The 23,603-nt window shown below is 45.0% G+C and overlaps 1 protein-coding gene across 3 annotated transcripts in view; it reads left to right on the forward strand.

Annotated features, from left to right (window-relative positions):
* Positions 1-23,603, forward strand: part of TRIM24 (tripartite motif containing 24) — a 135,682-nt gene that overhangs the window by 65,749 nt on the left and 46,330 nt on the right. For all 3 annotated transcript variants that reach the window (XM_073621472.1, XM_073621473.1, XM_073621474.1), the window contains exon 2: positions 20,578-20,696. In XM_073621472.1, the coding sequence (XP_073477573.1) occupies positions 20,578-20,696 (119 nt within the window). The remainder of the gene's footprint in view (positions 1-20,577; positions 20,697-23,603) is intronic.

A 23,603-nucleotide genomic window follows, 5' to 3' on the forward strand; every position in this document is an offset into this window, starting at 1 on the left:
TACAGTATATGCTCTAATACAGGGATCTGCAATTAGCGGACCTCCAACTGTTGCAAAACTACAAGTCCCATCATGCCTCGGCCTCTGGGTGTCATGCTTGTGGCTGTCAGTCTTGCTATGCCTCATGGGATTTGTAGTTCTGCAACATCTGGAGGTCTGCTAATTGCATATCCCTGCTCTAATATATTCCTGGTAAATTTAAAGTGCAATATCAGTTTAAAAAAAAAAAGTCCTGAGTTTTATTCCTATGAGACCCTGTCACTGAAGACCCCTTTGAGGGTATGCCCACCAGGACAGGTGAAGCCTACACCACAGGGAAATGGTCTCACCCATTGTAATGGCGGTAAGCATTTGCTCTGCTAAAGGCCAGCACAGCACTCAACCCCAGAGTGACCATTCTTCTCGCTTTGAAACAGGACCTGCTTTTTTTTTTTTTTTTTTTTTTTTTTTTTTTTTTTTTTTTTTTTTAAACCAAGTTTTTATTGAATTTTTCAGAAAAAAGTTTACAGGTACAGCAAGAAGTAAATGATTGTACATGAAAATGCAAGAGTGCGGGCGCAGCCGCAATAGTTGTGTGATAAGATATTACATTCATATGTGCATTCTTAAGGCAAGACACAGACGTTAAGTATAGCATTTGTCATATATTGTGTGGGATTTTTAAATTGTCATGCATAACTGGAATATTATAACTATATTGTAGGGTGGAGAGAGGTGGAAGTCTTTATGAGGTTTTGTGGATGTATGGCTCAGTGTTACCTCCATACTTTCAAGACTGAACGTATCTTGTTTGCTAGTGTGTTTGCGGATGTAGAGTGTATAATGTAATAAAAGGAAGGAAACAACGTAGGGGGAGAGGGGGTGGTAAACGTACTCGGGGAAGAGAGGATGGAGAGCCTATGGGGTGACACTGGGTTAGTAGGTATCCAAGAATGAGCCGTTATCTTGTGCTGTTTATCTGGATGGCGCAGATGCTTGTGGCATATGAAGAAAAAGGGGGGGGGGGGGGGTGAAGTGAACGATGGGTAGTAGTATCAGGGCAGTGATGAAGGGATATGACTTTAGCGTGTGCTGCCTTCTGGTATAGTCAGTTAGGTCATTGTTAGTTTGTATTCGTTCGTAGTGGTGAAATGTATCCAGCATGTCCATGTTTTCGTGAATTTAGTCTGTGAGTCGTTAGATTGATGGATAAGGTCTTCCATGATCTTTGTCTGTTGAATGCGGTGGAACCATTCTTTTATAGTAGGCGGTTCTGTGGATCGCCACTTAAGGGGAATACACATTTTTGCGGCGTTCACTAAATGCATGGCTAGAGAATGCCTGTATGCCGGTAGTCGTGTCTTAGAATGGTGTAGAAGGAACATTTGAGGTTCAAAGTCCAAGGTATAAGTGGTTATATGTGTGATCAATTCGTGGACTTTCACCCAGAAAGGTTGGATTTTGGTGCAAGACCACCAGATATGTAACAAGGAACCAGTGTCTGTGTTACAGGACCTGCTTTTTAACCCCCATCTCTACATTCATTTTTAGCTTTATATCAGACATTCAACAATTGGCCTAACTAAGACTAATTTTTTTTTTTTTCCTGCAACAGTCAAAATTTCATGGACAGCCAACAGCTTTAAAACAGCCATTACTGTCCACTGCTCAAAAATGCCAGGCTCCTTCTCCTGCTCCACTGTCTGAGTCGCAACCTAATATGCCTGCTTTGGAAGAGGCAAACATAGAAGGGAAGAAAGCTTGAGATGCTCTTAAAGGCTGTCTTTATTTTTGCAGTCACAGCTCTGCAACCAGCTATAGCTGCAATTTCTGTCTGCCAAACTGCAGCTAACTGGACTAGACAGTGAAGAACCAATATGACCCTGTATTCCAGAACTATGCCTAAACTGAGCAACTGCAGCATTTACCTTCTACCTTGATCTTGTGTTAATGTACTAGAATAAGATACAAATCTCCAAAATGGCTGATTAAGCCATAAGTGTCTGCATGTGAATGGCAAAGTGGTTAGATAAGCCCCTCTGTGTTCTACTAATAATTGCTCCTGTCTGTGTTTTTATTTGAAAAAAATACTCCTTTACTGTATATCTCAGTGGTTCCTTGCGATCACGTCACTGCACGTGTCTCCTCTCTGCCTGGCTGACAGATGCAGTGGGCAGGGCCGAGATTACCCTGCTGACATCAGCCAAGACCTAAGGAGTAAGGAGAGGGACGTCATGTGATTGCGGGAAACCGCTGTGTTGTACGGTAAATGAGGCATTTTTTTTAATAAAGCACACAGAAAGGTGCACTTGTTGGAACACAGAGGGGCTTGTATAACTTTTTAAAAGTTATGAGAGCAGCAGGGTGGGGGGGGGGGCGCTGGCACTGACACGGAGACAGGCAGGGAGCGGTGGGGGAAGGAGGACAGAGGAGCACATAGGAGGGCTGCGGATGACTGAGGCACGTAAACGGACCACGGTGTCAGGGCTCGGCAGCCATGATACACCGTAGTCAGTTTACAGGGGGGGGAAGGTATAGCCAGGTAATTCAGACTTCTTCATCGACAAAATCGACTTCATTCGGAAATCAATCCATCAAAAAATAACCAACCTCACTCAACCAAAGCAAAAAGAGGATAGCGACACGAGCATCACTCAACCGCCGAATTTCTTTTTGTCCCCAATCACCACGGACATGACTAAAAACATCATCAGAAGCCTTCGAGATAGCACATCACCTAACGACATCACCCCCACTAAACTGTTTAAAGAATGTGCCGATATCTTGGCCTCTACCCTAACACATCTCATAAATTAATCATTCAAAGAAGGGACTGTGCCAACCTCCCTCAAGCAAGGCATCGTCAAACCCCTGCTAAAGAAACCCAATCTCGACCCCAAGGACCCTAACTGCCGCAGACCAATAACCAGCCTCAACACCATCTCCAAGATTATAGAGAAAGCAGTAGTACAGCAGCTACAACACCACCTGGACTCACACCAACTCCTGGACCCTCTGCAATCAGGCTTTCGCCCAGGCCATGGCACAGAAACAGCACTTCTGAAGATATGGGACGACGCCCTTGAAGCAGCAGACGACGGATAACCGAGTCTCCTGGTACTGTTAGACCTCAGCGCAGCATTCGATACAGTGGACCACAATACTTTACTTGTCCGCCTCGCTGAAGTTGCAGGAGCTACAGATTCTGCTCTAAAATGGTTTACATCCTTCTTAGAGAATCGCTCCCAGACAGTGAAACTAGGAACATTCACCTCGGAAACCCGGGCAGTCTCCTGTGGAGTCCCTCAAGGCTCACCCTTGTCACCAATACTATTCAACCTCTACATCCGCCCACTTCTCAATATCATCAGGAAAACCGATCTCTGCTTCCACTCATACGCTGACGACACCCAACTCTACCTTCGCATCAACGGACAAAAAGACCTTCATCAGCAATTACAGAAATGCCTCACTTTAATAGGTGACTGGATGACCACTAGCTCCCTCAAACTCAACGGTTCAAAAACAGAACAACTTCTCCTGCAAGCTAACAAAAATTCCACAATAAAGACTCCGTGGACACCTCCCACATCCTCGGACAGACCATCTCTCCAAGCGCCAAAGCCAAGAGCCTCGGAGTCACTTTTGACTCAGGAATGACAATGGATGCACAAATAGGATCAGTGGTGAGCGGATCCCACCATCTCCTCCGCCAGCTACGCAGACTAATCCCTTTCATCCCAGAAGAGGACAAAGCGGCAGTTGTGGGAACAATCATCAATTCCCGACTCGACTACGCAAATTCGCTCTACGTAGGACTACCCCAATATCAGCTTGCGCGCTTGCAACTCATCCAAAACACGGCGGCAAGACTGTTAACAGGAAAAAAAACCCTGGGAATCCATCTCCCCAGCCCTAAAGAGCCTACACTGGCTAACCGTGAAGAATCGGATCACATTCAAGACCCTCTGCCTCACCCACAAATGTATACAAGGAAATGCTCCGCTATATCTCCGGGAGAAAATAAAACACTACACACCGAACTGCAGTCTTCGATCAGCCAACCAAAACCTCTATCATTCCCAAATACCGCTACAAAGCAAAGGGAGAACGAAGATTCGCAGTCCAAGGACCCCGACTATGGAATGCTCTTCCAACCAACACCCGCATGGAAGAAAACCACCAGGCCTTCAGAAATAAACTAAAGACCTTCCTCTTCTAACAAGCTGACAACAGAGAATGTATCTCAGCGCCTTGAGGCGATTCAGTTCGCATTTGCTGCGCTTTACAAATCATTCATTCAGGTGTTTACTGGGGGGTCAAACGACACAGCATATAACATGCCTTTAAGGCACAGGAATATGTGTGTGTATATGTATATGTATGTGTGTGTGTATATATATATATATAAAATTTTATTATACTCTTTACAGCCTGGTCTGCTTAAGCTGCCTGTAAAAACACCTCACACGTATGCCCTTTAAAACTTTGAAGGAAGACCCCTTTTTTTTTTTTTTTTTTTTTTTTTTTTTTTTTTTTTTTTTGGCACCTAACAAGTTCATAAGATGTCACAGGATGGAAAGTTCTTCCATAGAGGAAAGTTCCAACCTTCCATTCCCCAGAAGATTCTACTTTCTCAAAACACGGAGCACCTGAACACACTACTCAGGATTTCACTTTTAAACCCAAGATTAGTCCTTCCTTTTGACTTTAGGCTTGACCCACGAGGCCAACCTTGTCTTCCCCATAGCTCATTAACCAAAGGAGCGACCTTACTCTTAGGCGTGCAGGGACTTTTGGTACATTATTTGCCTGTCTAAGGTCGCAGATATCCCAGACGTGGTTTCAAAGAGGTACAAAATAAAGTTTAAAATGCTTCCTTCATGGCTTTGTTTCAAACCATCTAAAATCGACCTAAAAAAAGTCAGATTGCAGATAGTCCTGGACCATGTCTTGTTAGGGAATAGTTGTTTCAGTACCTCCTAGAGGACTGGTTCAATGGCTTCTATTCAAACCTGTTGACCTGACCAAAAACGAACTGAAGTATTTCTTCAATCTAGGACCTAAAATCTAGAGGTCGACCGATATGGATTTTTCTCTGGCCGATATTTAGAAATCGCGGCGGCCGATATATGATGCCTTTTTATTTTTTTTTCTTCCCCCCCCCCCCCCCCCCCTCATCTCATAAAATCTAACAGTTAGACCCCTTTCACAATGGGGCATTTTTCAGGTGCTTTTGGGCTAAAAATAGTGCCTGTAAAGTGCCTGCAAAACGGCTCCCCTGCAGTCTCAGTGTGAAAGCCCGAGTCAGGACTGGCAGAATGTTAAAGTCCTGCAAGCAGCATATTTAGAGTGGTGTATACCGCTCCTCCAGCATTCCTGCCCATTGAAATGACTGCGCACCACTGCCAAAGCACCCGCAAAGCGATTCGACAGCGGCGCTTCACGGGCGCATTCAACCCCTTCCTCGGGCGCTAGCAGCCGAATAGCGCCGCTAAAATGACAGTAAAGCGCCGCTAAAACTAGCAGCGTTTTACCGTCAACGCCTGCCCGCTCCAGTGTGAAAGCAGCCTTAAGTAATAAGTGATATAGAAAATTTCTTACATTTAAACAGGTAATCAAAACTTTTGGACAAAAAAAAAATGGGCTAACTTTACTGCTTAGATTTTTTTTTTTTTTTTTTTTTTTTTTTCATTAGTGTATTTTTTCCAAAAAAAAGACCGCTGCGCAAATATCATGTGACATAAAATATTACAGCAACTGCTATTTTATTCCCTAGGGTCTCTGCTAAAAAAAATATATATAATTTTTGGAGGTTCTAAGTGATTTTCTAGCAGAAAATACAGGATTTTTACTTGTAAGCAACAAATGTCAGAAAAGATTTAGTCTTTAAATGGTTAAACTGAGAACTCCTACACACAGAGTTCAGTTAATTGACAAGTGTAAACATTGTATCTTTTTAGATTCTTTTATCAGACTTTGCAGGCTGCCCAGAGAGAAGAGAAGGCTCCACAGAAGACTTCAGGCAACTTGCATTGACTTCTATTACAGAAGTCATTTGCAAGTTGTGCTGAAGTTATAATCTGCCTTTTTAATCAGCACAATCGGCCGATGCCAATTAATTAAACGCCAAAAATCGGTCGACCTCTACTAAAATCCCAAAACAAGTGCCTTCAATTTCCAAATGTTTACATGGAATCTGCAAGGTCACTGATGGCCTCTCTGAGACCAGGGGAACATTTGTCCTTTGTAGACCTTCAAGATGCGGTGATGTATGTAACTTTGCCTATCTTCATATCCTTACCATTCCTCCTCACCTGCGTTTTCTACGCTTTTCAGTAGGAGACGACTTCCAGTTTGTCACATTGCCATTTGGTCTATCCTCTGCTCCCAATGTTTTCACAAAGGTACTTGTACCTCTTCTGGCCCTTCTCAGAAACCAGGGCATCTAGGTCACAGGTTAAAGAAAAATCTGGATGGCTGCACACCAAACTTATCCGGGTATAAATTACCAGTTCATTGATGAAACAAATGCGCTTTGATAAAGCACAATTCGTGTGCGAAATATGTAAGCTGTTCCTCCCTTGCTTGTACATGTAGTGCTCTTCATGGTTTTATGCAAATGAAGGCATTTGGATCTGTTGTGCAGCCATCCGGATTTTCCTTTCATTATTGCTTCAACTGCGACTGGGTAAGCACCCTGCAGTGAGGAGATTATGCTGTTGGAGCCGGCTTACCTGTGAGCAGCGTGGACCTTTTGTAGGTCACAGGTTACTTAAAAAGGACCCCCTTCTAAAGGGCTCGTCTCCCTTCCAGCTGTGTGCTAATGTCAACAAGATGATTTTATATGCTTTCGGTTGGGTGATCAATCGCAAACCTTCTTTGCCTGGAATACCTGGGTCTGATTCAGGATACAGCCCAAACAATTCTTCCTTACAAAGAACAAACTGTTCTCTCAGAACTCATGCTTAGGTCTTGAGAATAAAGATGCCTCTCTGTTAAATTCTCCATGAGTCCTTCTTTTGGGGCTGTCCAGTTCACCCAGTGCATTGTAGATCTCTTCAGCTCAACATTCTGTAGGCATGTGGAACAAGCCTGTTTCTTCTCTTGATCTACCCATGCTCCTGTCCCGGCAGGCCATGAATTCCCTATACCGGTGAATTTCCAACCCAGACTTGAAAGTGGGGAAGTTGTTTCTGCTAGATTACGGGAAAGGTGATGATAGATGCCAGCCTTTCAGGATAGGGAGAAGTGTTCCAATCCTTCACAGTACAAGGAACATGGTCATGAGAGGAAGCCAAGCTCCCCATCAACTCTCTGTAGTGAAGTGGTAAGGATGACGTCACCACTGGACCTTCCTTCTACAGGGACACCCAATTGGGGTACAATTGAACATTTGGCTGTGGTCTGTCTGTCATCCAGGGGGTACCAATAGTCATGCAGCCTTAAAGAAAGCAAGCCATATAATTTTGTGGATGGAGGAATACTGTCCAGCAATCTCTGCTATTCACTTTCCAGAAGTGGACAAATGGATTACCTCAGTCGTCGCCACATGGACCAAGGGGGAATGACCCGCTTTACCCCCACATCAGCAGCCTGATATGTCAGATGGTGGGGGGGGACTCCATACATGGACATCCAAGGCCTACAGATTCAAGATTGTTGCCCTCTGTAGCCAGGGCCAAGGATCCTTAAGCACTGGTATCAGAATCTTTGATAATATCCTGGAATCCATCCAGCCTAACCTATGCCTTTCTGCCTCGATGGTTCAAAACATGTTTAGATCAGAGTTTTATTTGTAAAAGACCTCCAGGCAGATGAAATGCCTATATAGGACAGGAGACCTGTGTGGTGCTTCTCTCTCATTGCCCTACCCCCCTTATGTTTCAGTTTAGTAACACTAACTAATCTTGTTCTTTCCCCCACCCTATGACTGGAATATGCTAGAAGCAGCAGACTGATACGCGTAATTCTATTACTCGGGGTATCGGGGTACACCAACCCCAGGAGAGCACACTCTATATCACATTTGCATTATACTTGTCCTGATCTAGTATCTATTTTGTATGGAATGCATTGTCTTTGTCTGTGTATGCTATAGACTTCTTCACGTCCATTTTTAAAGTATTTAAATTTATATATTTTTTTTTTTTTATCTCAAAAGGTGGTGGTCCATTTAAAGTCCCAATACAAGGGGGTTATTTTTTTTCTGTGGTTTATCTGCCTGGTGTTGAGCATTAAAGTGGATGTAAACCTGAAATTTATTTATTTTTCATTAAAACAGAGGTTTACACAAAAATTGAACCTCCGCTTTTCGGATACCCCCCCGGTGTCACATTTGGCACCTTTCAGGGGGAAGGGGGGGTGCAGATACCTGTCTAAGACAGGTATTTGCACCCACTTCCGGCATAGACTCCCGGGAGTCTATGCCTCTTCCTGTCCCCCTGCGCTGTTTGCTGGGACACACACGGGTCCCAGGAGATAGTGGGGACCAGTTGGGACGTGCAGCGTGACTCGTGCATGCGCAGTAGGGAATCGGGAAGTGAAGCCATAACGCGTCACTTCCTTATTCCCTCACAGAGAATGGCGGCAGCAGCTGCCGAGAGACGGTTCGGCCTCGGGTGCCGACACAGCTGGATTCGGGGACAGGTGAGTGTTCTTATTTTAAAAGTCAGCAGCTGCAGTATTTGTAGCTGCTGACTTTTAACACTAAAAAATTTTCACGGGACTCCATCTTTAAGGCTTGCATTTTGTACAGTATAGGATTTCATGTCATTAGTCAATCCAGTTCTGAGCAGTCCTCTTATCTCCCTTTTTTTTTTTTTTTTTTTTTTTTTTTCCAGTGAGATAAAAACTTAGACACAGAGAAATAGGAGTCAGTTCTCCCCCCTTGCTGTGAGTGACAGTTGATTGTCTCTCTCAGGCTCATGCATGAGATATGTAATTCAGATCCCCTCCTCCTTTCTTCTCCAGCTCTCCCAGGATTGGCTGCTCCACACCTCAGCATGATTGGGCATGCTGAAGTCATGTGGTGGTTTTTCTGGGTTTTGACTGGATGTTAGTGATCATAGCAGAAGTTCAGTATAAGAAATAAACAGGAGAAAATGCATGTTGACAAGGGGGGTATGGAGGTGGGCAGGGAGTCCACTTGCATCACGACTCCACCCACTGAGCTCCAGGTAACAGACCCATCCACAGAATCTGCAGTTTTTTGGGTCTCATGACAGAGGGGAGACATTTGACAGGTAAGGATACATGCACAAGGCATGTAAATCCTCAGATAACCACTATGGCAGTAGTTTAGAAAGGGAGAGTGAGTTTGCATCCACCTTTTTAAGTGTCAATGTGTTGTGTATTTTTATCTTGTATTTTGAGCTGTCCCTGCAACATTTTTGATATAACTGATAACCTCATTGCATCATCAAATGTGGTTTTATACACTTGCTATGATAGTTTTAACCAGTTCGGCTCCAGAGCAATTTGCAAGGCCATGTAGAATACTGCAGCAATCAGCCTGTGATCAAGGTTCAGTCTTTGGATGTACATATAGTGCCTTGCAAAAGTGTTCACACCCTTGGTGTTTCATGTTTTGTTGCCTCACAACCTGGAATTAACATGGATTGTTTGAAGACTTGCATCATTTAATTTACAGAACATGCCCACAACTTTGAAGATGTGTTTTTTATTTATTTATTTTTTTTTATTGTGAAGCAAACAACAAATAGGACAAAATTAAAGAAAAAGTAAATGTGCATAACTATTCACCCCCCTAAAGTCATTTCTTTGTAGAGCCACCTTTTGCAGCTATCACAGCTCTAAGTCGCTTTTGGATAAGTCTCTATGAGCTTGCCACACCTTACCACTGGGATTTTTGTCCATTCTTCCTTGCAAAACTGCTCCAGCTCCTTCAAGTTGAATGGTTTGCGCTTGTGAACAGCCCTCTTTAAAGTGGATGTAAACCTGAATTATTATTATTATTATTATTATTATTATATATTTTTTTTTAGGTCATAATGTAGAGTATAAGATTTCCTATCATTTGAGCCCAGTCTTGCCATAAAGAGTTAATCCAGCTCTGAGCAATCCTTCTTCTTTTTTTTTTTTTTTTTTTTTTTTTTTTTTTTTTATTGTTCAGTGAGATAAAACTTGACAAACGGAGAAAAACTTTGTTAAATCCTCCCCCTTGTTGTGAGTGACAGGTGATTTACATATCTTGTCCGCTAGTCTAAGACTTGCATTATTTTTTAATTCCCACCCCTTTCTTCAGCAGCTCTGCAATGATTGGCTGTTCCACACCTCAGCATGATTTGGCATGCTGAAGTCATGTTTACTTTCCTATCTTTTCACTGGATGTTAGAGATCATAGCAGAAGTTCTGTGTAAGAAATACACAGGAGAAAATGCATATTGACAAGGAGTGTAGAGGTGGGTGGGGAGTCTAATGACATCATGACTCCACCCACCGAGCTCCAGACAACAGACCCACCCACAGAATCTGCCATTTTTCGGCACTCGTAACATACAGAGGGGAGACATTTGACAGGTAAATATAAATGCAGGAGGCATGTATATCCTTATAGTTAGCCCCTATGGCAGTAGTTTAGAAAGGATGACATTGGATTTACAGCCACTTTAAGTCTGACCACAGATTTTCTATTGGCTTGAGGTCTGGGCTTTGACTAGGCCATTCCAACATATTTGCATATTTCCTCTTTTAAACCACTCAAGTGTTGCTTTAGCAGTGTGTTTGAGGTCATTGTCCTGCTGGAAGGTGAACCTTCGTCCTAGCCTCAAATCACACACAGAGTGGTACAGGTTTTGCTCAAGAATATCCCTGTATTTAGCACCATCCAGCTTTCCCTCAACTCTGACCAGTTTCCCAGTCCCGACTGCTGAAAAATATCTCCACAGCATGATGCTGCCACCACCATGTTTCACTGTGGGGATGGTGTTCTTTGGGTGATGTGTTGGGTTTGCGCCAGACATAGCTTTTTCTTTTGATGGCCAAAAAGTTCAGTTTTAGTTTCATCAGACCAGAGCACCTTCCTCCATACATTTTGGGAATTTCCCATTTTGCCTTTTCGCAAACTCCAAAATGTGCCTTTTTGTTTTGCTGAAAGTAATGTCTTTCTTCTGGCCAATCTGCCATAAAGCCCAACTCTATGGAGTGTACGGCTTATTGTCGTCCTATGTACAGATACTCCAATCTCTGCTGTGGAGCTCTGCAGCTATTCCAGGGTTACCTTAGGTCTCTGTGCTGCCTCTCTGATTAATTCCTTCCTTGCCCGGTTTGTGAGTTTTGGTGTGCTGCCATCTCTTGGCGGGTTTGCTGTTCCATGTTTCCATTTGGTTATGATCGATTTGATGGTGCTCCTAGGAATCGTCAAAGATTTCGATATTTACCTTGATTTGTACCTCAACAACATTGTCCCTTGTTTGGAGAGTTTCTTGGTCTTCATGGCAGTGTTTGGTTAGTGGTGCCTCTTGCTTAGGTGTTTCAGCCTCTGGGGCCTTTCAAAAAGGTGTGTATATGTAATGACCGATCATGTGACACTTAGATTGCACACAGGTGGACATCATTTCACTAATTTATGTGATTTCTGAAGGTAATTGGTTGCACCAGAGCTTTTTATGGGCTTCATAACAAAGGGGGTGAATACATCCGCACATGCAAATTATCAGGTTTTTTTTTTTCTGAAAAATGTTTATGTATATATTTTTCTAACTTCACCAACTTAGACTATTGTGTTCTTTTATCCATCACATATAATTCAGATTAAAAAAAAAAAAAAAACCTTGAACTAAAGACTGTAATGTAACAAAAGGAGGGGGGAGGGAGACTAAGGGGGATGGACATAAGAAGAGTAGACCTGGAATGTAGGATGTCCTCTGCTGTATTTCACATCTTAGTTATGGGGTAGGGGCTTCAGGATTTCCAGAGGCGTCCACCCAGGAGGACCAAATTTTATCGAACTTCCCCGGGCATTGTCTACTTTCATACGTCAGTCTATATAGGGGGAGTACTCTATTCACCGACCCTCTCCACGAGGCAAGGGTAGGAGGCTCTTCCAATTTCCATCTCAACAAAATTTCTCGCCTAGCGTAGTACAATGTAAAGGTTAGACACAGTTTACTATACCTATCACCCTCAACATCCTCCAGATGACTAAGCAACATTATTTGGGGATCCACCGGTAGATTTGAGCCCGTGACTTCACTCAGTGTGGAGGCAACTGCCGACCAAAAGGGTCGGATTTTGGGACAAGACCAGACCATGTGCCAGAACGTGCCCACCTCCTGCCTGCATCTCTGACAGTTGGGATCTCTGTCATGGTAAATGCGTGCCAGTCTGTGCGGGGTGAAATATGCTCTGTGTAGGAACTTAAATTGTATGAACCTGTCTTTTGCAGCGATCATAGTGGGAATGTAGGTAATTAAACACTCCTTCCATTCTTCCTCGTCCAAAGAGGGAATATCAGCCTTCCACTCTCCCCAGATTTTAGTTAATTTGGCGTCATACTCAACTGTGAGATATAGATATAGAGTTGAGAGAGGCTTCTCCATCACACTGCAAGTCAGGAGCCGTTCAACAGAATCCGGCTCCAGGACGAGGGGGCTGAGAACTGAGCTTCAAAGGCATGTTTCAACTGCCAGTATCTGAATTGGAAAGAGTGGAATACCGAAGGATTGCCTCAGGGCTTGGAAAGTCATGAGCCTACCATCCTTAACCACATGTTTTAATGTGAGGATTCCCTTCTTTGCCCAGAGAGAGGGGTCCGGTATACTATAAAAGTGGGGGAGCATACGGTTACCCCATAGGGACATGTGAGGTGAAATGTGATTGGGCCTCCGGTATATTTTCCTAGCGTCTTGCCAGACCCTCACAGTGGTTCGCATCAGAGTCGTCATGGATGAATTGGCCCTGAGACCGCGAAACGGGAGATTGCTCAGGGCAGCAAAGGAGCCCAGAATAGCCGCCTCTAGAGTGACCGCCGGATTCTGTGTGGGCTGGGAGAACCACCACTGAATCGTGACCAGAACAGCTGCCCAGTAGTAGATTTGAAAATTCGGCAGCGCCAGACCTCCCCCCGAAAGTGGGAGATATAGGATCTGCTTGGCCACTCTAGGTGGTCTCCCGGCCCAGACGAATTGTATCAGCAGACCCTCCAGCCTGCGAAAGAAGGTCCTAGGGATGTGTATGGGTGTGTTACGGAAAAAGTAGAGAAACTTGGGGAGGTAAATCATTTTTAGTAAGTTGACTCTGCCAACAGGGGTCAGTGGAAGGGAACGCCAAGCAGCACACCTAGCCGGAAGTTGCGTCATGAGTGGTCGGAGATTGTTGTCCATGTAGTCCTGGACCTTAGCGCTGATTTTAATCCCCAAATATTTGAAATCTTCTACCCATTTGAGCTGCGGGTGTGGTATCTTAGGGGTCGAGGGGTGGAGCGGGAAGAGGACCGACTTGTCCCAATTAATACGAATCCCCGAATAGCCACCAAATTGGTTAATTAGATCCAGGGCAGTCTGCAATGAGGGTGAGGCGTCCGCTAAATAGAGCAGAGCATCATCCGCGTACAGCGATATCTTTTCCTCAATTGGACCCACATGAAGTCCCCTCACCCCATGGTGAGCCCTCAGCAAGACAGCCAGAGGCTCCATCGCCAAAGCAAATAGGCCCGGGGAGAGGGGGCATCCCTGCCGTGTGCCGCGAAACAGTTGGAACTTCCCCGAAAGGCATCTGTTGGTACATATTCTAGCTAAGGGGGCATGATATAACATACGGAGCCATTTCATAAAGCCCAGGCCAAACCCGAATCGCGACAGCACCTCCCATAGGTAGCCCCACTCGACGGAGTCAAAAGCCTTCTCCGCGTCCAGTGAGGCCACCGCTCCACTGGTCACCCCATCCGCCCTGTCCATATATGTGTGGAGGCGTCTGATATTAATATCAGTTCCTTTCCCGGGCATGAAGCCTGTTTGATCCCCGTGGATGAGGGCAGTAATGACCCGGTTAAGCCTGTTAGCCAATACCTTTGCCAGTACCTTTGCGTCGACATTCAGAAGGGATATAGGGTGATAGGAGGCGCATAACGAGGGATCTTTCCCTGGCTTGGGGATCACGACTATGATCGCTTCGCTCATTGTGTCTGGGAGTTTTTCGAGACGCGACGATGCAGAGAAAAGGCACTGAAGTTTATCAACTAGTTCTGTAACATATTGTTTATAGAACTCCACAGGGATGCCGTCAGGCCCCGGTGTTTTCCCTGTCTGCATCGATTTAAGCACTCGGAGTATCTCCAAGGACGTGATTGGTGCGTCGAGCTTGTCACGATACGTTGCTGTAAGGGTTGGAACATCAATGTCCTCTAGATATGCCACCAAATCCTCCCTTCTGTAGAGTGATTCATAAAATTGCGCAAAACAGCCATTAATCCCTTCCGGTGTATGGATCAACTGTCCCGAGGAGTCCTTTATATGTGAGATGCTCATCCCTCCCTCCTGTTCCCTGGAAAGCCAGGCCAACAGAGGGCCTGACCTCTCTCCCTGCTCAAAAATCCGTTGGGATTGAGCCAGCATTTTCTTCTGGGTGAGGGGTACGGAGACGAATCACCTCCTTCGTCAGAAGTTGTAGTTGCGAGTAGTGCGCAGGATCCCGAGTGCGAACAAAAAGAGCCTCCACAGTACTCGCCTCTCCCTCGGCCCTAACCAAGTCTGCCCTACGCTCCCGACGGACTCTGGCAATGATGGTCTGGTAATGTCCCCTCGTCGTTGCCTTGAATGCATCCCATACAACTGTGGGATCAGCTGAACCCACATTTACGCCCCAGAAGTCAAGCAGTTCCGTTCTAAATTGGGAGTCTACTGCTGTATCTGTAATCCAAAATCTGGAGAGCCTCCATATCCTTTTCTACTGTGCCCAGGGAAAAGTCTAAGGACAACAACAAGGGTGCGTGGTCAGAGATTCCCCTAGGGAGTATTTGTATGTCCGTGACCCGTGGGAGGACTGGGCTCCCTGCGAAGACCAAGTCTATGCGAGAAAACGTTCTGTGGGAGGCCGAGTGGCATGTGTATGCCCTGGTCAGGGGGTGACGCCACCTCCAGACATCCGTCAAGCCATAGGTGTCCGCCCACTCTGCCAACCCAGGACAATGATGTCCCGCAGGAGTTAGCCTGTCGACGTCCGGGTCAGGGACCAGATTGAAGTCACCCAATATAACATTATTATCAGAGGCAAATTCAGCCATCTTGCCGGTGATCTGGTTGAGCACCAGCAAGGAAGCTGGAGGAGGCAAATATAAGTCCACAATAGTCCATGTTAAAGAGTATATCTTAGCATGAATAATAACGTACCGACCGTCAGGGTCCAGGGCCAAGTCCAGGAGCCGAAAAGGAAGTGATTTCAATACCAGAATAGTAACACCCCTAGAAAAAGTGGAATGTGTAGAGTGGTAGTGGTGGCCCACACATGGTTTTTTTAGGGCCAGAATCCTACGCCCCGTTAGGTGTGTCTCTTGGAGCACACATGTGTGGGTTGTAGGTTTTAATGAATTGGAACACCAGGGAACGCTTGACCGGGGAGTTCAGTCCCCTGGTGTTCCAGGAGATGATGTTAAGGGAGGACATGTCTACAAGGGATAATCAGAGTGTTAGGGGTAATGCAAGTCACGGCTCCCGAGCTGGGCCCCAGGACCCGAAACGGACACACCTGGAAATAGTGCAATGCTGAGAAGTCAAACATTATAATACAAATTTGAAATAAAAACCAAACCAAAAAAAACGATAAAGGATACCAGTATCTAAAGTAAATGCAATTTTCCCCATTAGGGGAACTTACCCCACCCAACCCCCTAAAACTGAGGCGGGTTTCAATCCCAAACTTGTTCAGCTCGCCGGCTGCAACAGGGGGTCCGTGGAAGAGGTGAGCCCGCCCCCCCCCCGAAACCTCACACGGGGGGAGGAAGCAGCAGTTCAGGCGGGTTTCCACACATGAGATCTCCGCTTGTGATACAGCAGGCTGTGAGGGCCGGAAAGTCAAACGGAGGAAGTTAGGTCATATTGCGGCCTCACAGTGAAGTCGATCCATGTTTAGGAGGATACCTAAAGCAAGAGTTCCAGCATTGTTCATGGGAAGAAACAGGTGTAAAGGAACTGTGTGTTCCAACGGTCTCCTGACCAAGTTCTTTGGCAGGGGCATTAACTTGAAATTTCCCTGGTAGGGGTAGTGAGCATCCCTCCTCAATTCCGCACTCTTAAGTAGCTTGAAATGGGCCCAGGCCATGCAACAAATTGCATCGCCATTGTGTTAATTTGCATGGTAGCTCAGACCTGGGCTGAAGCCATGGATGGTAAGCAATAAGAAGAGTCATACGACACATACCAGGTAGATCCTCAACGAATCTGTGGTAGGGAGTCCAACCAGGCTGAGGCCTCTCTCGGCGTAGTAAAAAAAACGAGTTGTCTCGCCATCCTGGACCCTGAGGCGAGCAGGGAAGAGCACACTGTAGCAAATGTTGCATGATTGCAACGCTGCTTTGACTTGGTCAAAAGATTTTCTGAGTTTCTGTGTCTCTATCGAATAGTCCGGGAAGATCATCAGCTTTGTATTTTGGAATCTGAGGTCCCCAACATTTCTAGAAGCGCGGACAACTTCGTCTCTGTCTCTGAAGTTGAGGAGACGGAGTATGAAGGTGCGGGGGGGGGGATCCAGGGGGTCCCGGCTTAGGTGGGATACGGTGCGCCCTCTCCACCGTATAATAAGGGGACCAGCGGGCCTCAGGTAGCAGGTCACGCAGCAGAGCCTCTATGAAGGAGGTGGGATTAGTCCCCTCTACCCCCTCCGGTAGACCAACAATACGGAGGTTATTACGTCGATTCCTGTTCTCTGCGTCCTCGGCTCGGTATTCAAGGGCTTTTACTTTGGTTTGAAGTGTACGGAGTGATGCCCCATGGTCCGCAATGGTATCTTCAGTGGTACTCAATCTCTGCTCCGTCTCGGTAACTCGCAATCTGATTTTATCTATATCTTGACGGATGAGACCCATATCCAGCTGGACAGCTTCAATTTTGGATGTTAACGTGGATTGGCAAGTGGCGATAGCCGCCATGACATCCGCCAGCCAGGGGGGCCGAGAGTCATCCGGTTCCATAGTGGTAATCTGTGAGGCTTTGTGGGCGCTGCGGGCATTAAAGACCTCCGGAGAGGGGCAGGCGGGCGACTGAGGGGAGTCTAACTGTGGTGGGAAAGTCAGCCTCTTACCCCCTTTACTGTACTTTGCACTGGAGTTCCTGCGTCTCATTCAGGAGCCAGGGGGCCCAAAGCCGGGCAGTAGTCAGCAACTGGCTATGGGAACCTGTCTGCAGGGTCAGGGGTAGTCAAGCAGTAGATATGGTGCAGTGTATATGTCCCCTTAACAGGTTTTTGCTCACCTGCAGTTATGAGATGCAGAAGGTATCCACTTCAGGCCTCCAGAGATAGTTCAGGGTATGCAGCCAGCCAGAGATCCTCAGGATCTGGAGGACGGGGGGGGGGGGGGAGTAATACAGGGGTTGTTTCCCTGGACAGGGAGATATCCCCACTCAGCACAGGGCCCCCTCCTCTAGGCTAGTAGGATCAGATTCAGCCTCAGTCAGTCCTGTGGCTCCGAAGCTTCAGGAGAGGCCGCAGTTGCGGCCTAGTCACGCAGGGAAGGAAGGGGAGACCAGGGCCAAAGTGCGGCCTATGAACAGTCCAGGGTCTCCTCACCTGCCCCCATCCAGCATCTACAGCAGCCAGCTAGGTCGGACAATAGGACCGATCACGCCAGGGGACTCACGGTTCGCCGCGCGGCCCGTTAGGAAACTCTCTAGGGAGTACCAGTGTGCGCCCCCCCCCCGAGCAACTGGGATTAAAACTGGGAGTTTTTGAAGCGATTGATCCGGATTATAGAATCGGCTGAGCGGAGCTCTCTGGAAAAACCGCCACTCACAGCGCCATCTTGGCCACGCCCCCGAGGTGAATACTTTTGCAAGGCACTGTAGTACATCCAAAAGGCTCAATTGGTTAACAGTCTAGCCCTTTCCCCCCCTCTCCTTCCCCTTCTATAACATTTAAAATTAAAATTTAAAAAAAAAAAAGTGAATGATGAGGGATCCCTAGGAGAAGTCTGAAAAGGTATAGGGAGTAGTCAGGATCTCGTTGTTGTGAGTTTTCATAACTAAAGGCTAATTTCACCTTTCTGACCTTGCCTGAGTACTTCTCCTTGTATCATTCTGTGTATATTTGAATTCACTCTGTGAATGGAAGGTTACAAATACTTGTACGTTATGAACCTCCTCCAGCCCCATAACTGAAGGTTCTTACCTCCATATGGGGCTGGGAGAGCAGTCTGCAGAAGCCTGTGCATTGTTCTTGCGATTCACTGATCGGTTATAATGCTTTTCAATCTCCAGTGCAAAAAATTAATGTTGGTGCATTTTTTACTTTTTTTTTTTTTTTTCAAATGGTGGAATATGCTTTTAAATCCTATGTTGGATCCTGGCTGTCTGGCAGAGTGGAGGTTTTCCAGTATTTGTTATGCAACCCGTTGGATAACTGCTGTAACCTGGCCGTAGCATTACTTTTTTTTACATAATCTGATGTGAAGCTGTGTTCAGAAAGAGTCGGGGGGGAGGAGAGAGAGACTTAGAATGCAGTGATCAGCAGTATTTCTGGCTATAGCCAGCAGCATTTGTTCGACAGGATGGTTGCACTGAAGTCAATCCTATAGATCTACTTCTGTACAACCAGGATGCCCATACACGGATCAAACTTTGGCCGGTCCCTGCTCAGCCGGACAAGTTTTCACCCATGTATGGCTGGGTGTAGTCCAACAGAGGAAAACTAGGCAATGCTGAAGATGCAGCATGACTTGGGATTTCAGTGCCACAGAAGCTGCGTTTTTATTTTTAATCAGATTTCACATTTAACTGATTATCTTTGTGTGTATTAATCCTAGCATCCTAATATAATTACCATACATTCTTCACTATTTGCTACTATTATAGTAGCCAGAAGACTATTTTAAAGAGAAAAAATAATTTTTTATTAATAGATTTAAAGTTAAAGACGAGCAAAGACAGATATTTCACAAATATTTGCAGTGTTTTACAATTATGGTGGTCACAATAAGCAGGTAAACTTGACATAATAGTCGCACATTAACCCGACTTGTTTCGCTGAAATGTTTCTTCAAGGGATGTGCAGACCGAGACAATGATCTCAACAAGAACTGTACTAACATGGAGGTAGAAAAGAATAAACAAACAAAATTATATATACATATCTATATTACATTCTTGACAATTATGTCAAAAGGAGAACCGTGTATATCAGACACAGCACAAAAAGTGCTTAGCCCGCAGCAACCTCCACACAGCATGAACCACTGCATGACCCTCAACTAGCACAGTACCCCAAGAGAGGCCATCTCTGTGCAGTCAGAAGGGTCCAACTAGGAGTAAAGAATATATGTATATATTTACACACACATCTATTCATCATTACATGTGCATATGTTATAAACAGAAAAGAAAGAAAAGAACCTGGCTACAAATAACAAATAGCCCGAAACAAAAGGGGATTTGATTTAGGTACTTTTAAAATGATCAATTAACAAAGCATAAGGTGAGAGGTAGACTTCAGACGACTTGCTGGCAGTAATCGCAGGGATACAATCTGATAACTATTAAAATAGTAATTCCCATCTCTATTTTAATTATCAGATTGTATCCCTGCGATTACTACCAGCAGTTCGCCTGAAGTCTACCTCTCGCCTTATGCTTTAATTGATAATTTTAAAAGTAAGTACCTAAATCGTATCCCCTTTTGTTTCTGGTTATTTGTAGCCAGGTTTTATTCTTTCTTTTCTGTTTATAATATATGCACATGTTGTTATGCATATGTGTGTGTGTAAATATATACATATATTCTTCTTTACTATTAGTTTGACCCTTCTGTCCTCTGTGACTGCACTGAGATGGCCTCTCTTGGGGTACTGTGCTAGTTGAGGGTCATGCGGTGGGTGGAGGCTGCTGCGGTGTAAGCACTTTTTGTGCTGTGTCTGATATACACTGATAGATATAGAGAGGATTTTTTTTACCTCCCTGTTAGTGCAGTTCTTGTTGAGATCATTGTCTCGGTCTGCACATCCCTTGAAGAAGCATTTCAGCGAAACATGTCGGGTTAATGTGCGACTTTATTATCTCAAGTTTATTGTGACCACCATAATTGTAAAACACTGCAAATATTTGTGAAATATCTGTCTTTGCTCGTCTTTTTAACTTAAAAAATAATTTTTTATTAATAGATTTAATCTAATATTACTACTTTTTTGTGGATCTTCTTGCACCGTTAAAATCCCTTGCTTTTCCCCTACTTTTCTTTTTTTTTTTTTTTTTCTTCAGGGATGTGGTGCTATTCACACGGGGTGTTTCACCATTAATCTGGACCAAACTTTTGTTGACTTTTAAAGAGCCATAGATGTTAATTTGACAGCAACTGTAAATGCTCATTAGGCAGCAGCTGTGATTTTTCATATGTCCTGTGTTTTTTGACATGTCTTCTTGCCTTTTCTATCTGCAGTTGGGATAATCCGCTGTCCAGTGTGCAGTCAAGAGTGTGCCGACAAAGACATCATAGAAAACTACTTTGTTAGAGACACCACTGAAGTTCCCAGTAGCACTGTAGAGAAGCCGAGCCAGGTGAGTCCCTCCTGTCCTGTCAATAGGAAGGGAAAGTCTTTTTTTATATTGGGGGCACAAACAAAATCCCCTATCCTTTTTTTCCCACAGTATCTAAAACTTTGTAAGGATATCCACATTTAGCACAGAGACATGGTAGTTAATGCTTATTCCTTGCAGCATTGGAGTCCCTGGTTTGAATCCTGTTCGGGACACTGTATGGAGTTTGCCCCTGTCTAAATTGACGTGTGTGTATTTTATTTTCATATGGGGACCTTGGATTGTAGGCTTCCAGGGCAGGGACTGATGTATATGTACATGGCATTTTTATTGAAAGGCCAAAAATAGTATAGTTCTCTTTAAGTCAAAGGTACTCGTTTCCCACCAAAAACTTGCAGCTTGCGGAGCGCTGCCTGTTGAAGAACCTTCCACATAGGCCCTGCTTATTCTGCAGCATGCATGCTGCTATTATTATTATTATTCAGGATTTATATAGCGCCAACAGTTTGCGCAACGCTTTATAACATGAGGGCAGACAGTACACTTACAATACAAATCCATACAGGAGGGATCAGAGGGCCCTGCTCCGTTAGTGCTTACAATTTAGAAGGGAGGGTCAAGTGGAAACAAAATGGTAATAACTGTGGGTGATGAGCTGATGGAGAAAATGAAAATACAGTTGTTAGGTGTGGGTAGGGTAGGCTTCTCTGAAGAGAAGGGTTTTCAGGGATCATCTAAGAGCTAATAAAGTAGGAGATAAGCGGACGGATTGGGGTAGGGCATTCCATAGGATTGGAGAGGCTTTGGAAAAGTCCTGGAGGCGAGCATGGGAGGAGGTGACGAGGGAGCTAGAGAGCAGGAGGTCTTGAGAGGAACGAAGAGAACGAGTAGGTTGGTATTTAGAGACTAGGCTAGTGATGTAGCTGGGGGCGAAATTGTGGATGGCTTTGTACTTAGTTAGTATTTTGAATTCAATTATTTGGCCGAGCGGAAGCCAGTGGAGGGATTGACAGAGGAGTGGCAGACACAGAGCGAATGGTAAGGTGGATGAGTCTGGCAGCAGCATTCATGATGGATTGAAGAGGTGATAGACTATGTAGAGGTAAGCCAATGAGAAAAGGGAGTTGCAGTAGTCGAGGTGAGAGATGACCAGAGTGTGAATTAAGAGCTTTGTTGTGTCATTGGTTAGAAATGGGCGTATTTTGGAAATGTTGCGGAGGTTGAGGCGGCAGGATTTGGACAGTGATTGGATGTGTTGCTTGAAGGAGAATTCGGAGTCCAGGACTACACCTAGAACCTTGGCATGTGGGGATGGGCTTATAGTTGTGCCATCGATTTTGACAGAGAGATAAGGGGCATGTGGGAGAGGAAAAATTATAAGTTCGGTTTTGGATAGATTGAGTTTGAGGAAGTGGTATGACATCTAGACTGATATATCTGATAGTAAATTAGTGATATGTGAGGAGACAGAGGGAGTGAGCTGAGGGGGTAAAGAAATGGATTTGGGTGTCGTCAGTGTAGAGATGGTATTGTAAGCCATGGGAGGCTACCAGTTGACCCAGGGAGGAGGTGTAGATTGAAAATAGGATAGGTCCAAGAACAGAACCTTGGAGGACCCCAACTGAGAAAGGAAGAGGAGAAAAGGAAGTAGAGTTGTAGGAAATGCTAAAGATGCGGTTGGATAAGTAGGAAGAGAACCAGTGACAAGTACAGTCACCGAGGCCAAAGGCGTAGCGTTTTTTGAGGAGGAGGGGGTGGTCAACTGTATCAAAGGCAGCAGAGCGGTCCAGGAGTAGGAGTACAGAATAGTGTTGATTGGTTTTGGCCCTTAGTAGATCGTTTGTTAGTTTTAGGAGAGCAGTTTCTGTGGAGTGTTGAGGACGAAATCCAGACTGAAGGGGATCAAGAAGGCTATTATCAGTAAGGTGGACACTCAGTCGGTTATAGACCAGACGTTCGAGGAGTTTGGATAAGAAGGGGAGCAAGGAAATGGGGCATAGGTTAAGATTGGATAGATCCAGTGAGGGCTTTTTAAGTATGGGTCTGACAAGTGCATGTTTTAGAGAGTTGGGGAAGATGCCAGAAGAGAGGGAGAGATTGAAGATGTGGGTTAGAGAGTGTAGCATAGAGCCAGAGGGTGAACGTAGCATTTGTGAGGGAACTGGATCCGGAGAGCAGGTGGTAAGGTGGACATTATCAAGTAGTTTAGCAACCTCGTCTATAGTGGTGGGGTTGAAAGAGAAGTAATGATCATGCCCACAGGCACAAAGTGTAAAGCATGGAGGGTATCGGAAAAGTAGAGATCTCAGCGCGAATTGTATCAATCTTCTGTTTTGAAGTGATTGGCGATCTCCTGGGCAGTGAGTGAGTTGGCGGGTGGAGGACAAAGAGTTGAAGGTATAGGACAGCAGAAGACAGTGTCGGATTCGTGGAGCCAGGTTTCGGTAATGGCCAGTAGGTTAAATGAGTTGGTGATAAAGAGGTCGTGGAGAGAGGTGAGTTTGTTGCAGACAGAGCGGGAGTTCCAAAGGGCACAAGAGAAAGAGAGTCTGGTCTTGGGAAGAATACAAATGGGAACTAAATTGTGTTTATTGCTGCTGCTGCCAGAGGGTGCAGGGTGATGGGTGCATGGGGTACAGTTAAATGATGGAGGCCCAGGGTTTGGGGATATATCTCCCAGAGGTTAGGAGAAGCAGGAGGGTGAGGGAGGTAATATGGGAGTGGGATTTATATGAAGGGATATGGCCCAGGGTCTGGGAGATTTTTAGTGTGTGTGGATTTAGAGTTAGCAGGAGTTGGTGGGTACAGTAATAAGGAGAGGACAGAAGTGTATATATGTGTGTGTGTGTGTGTGTGTAATATATATATATATATATATATATATATATATATATATATATATATATATATATATATATATATATATAT

Source organism: Aquarana catesbeiana, linkage group LG03 (genome assembly GCF_042186555.1).
Source record: "Aquarana catesbeiana isolate 2022-GZ linkage group LG03, ASM4218655v1, whole genome shotgun sequence".
In the NCBI taxonomy this organism is placed as follows: domain Eukaryota; kingdom Metazoa; phylum Chordata; class Amphibia; order Anura; family Ranidae; genus Aquarana; species Aquarana catesbeiana.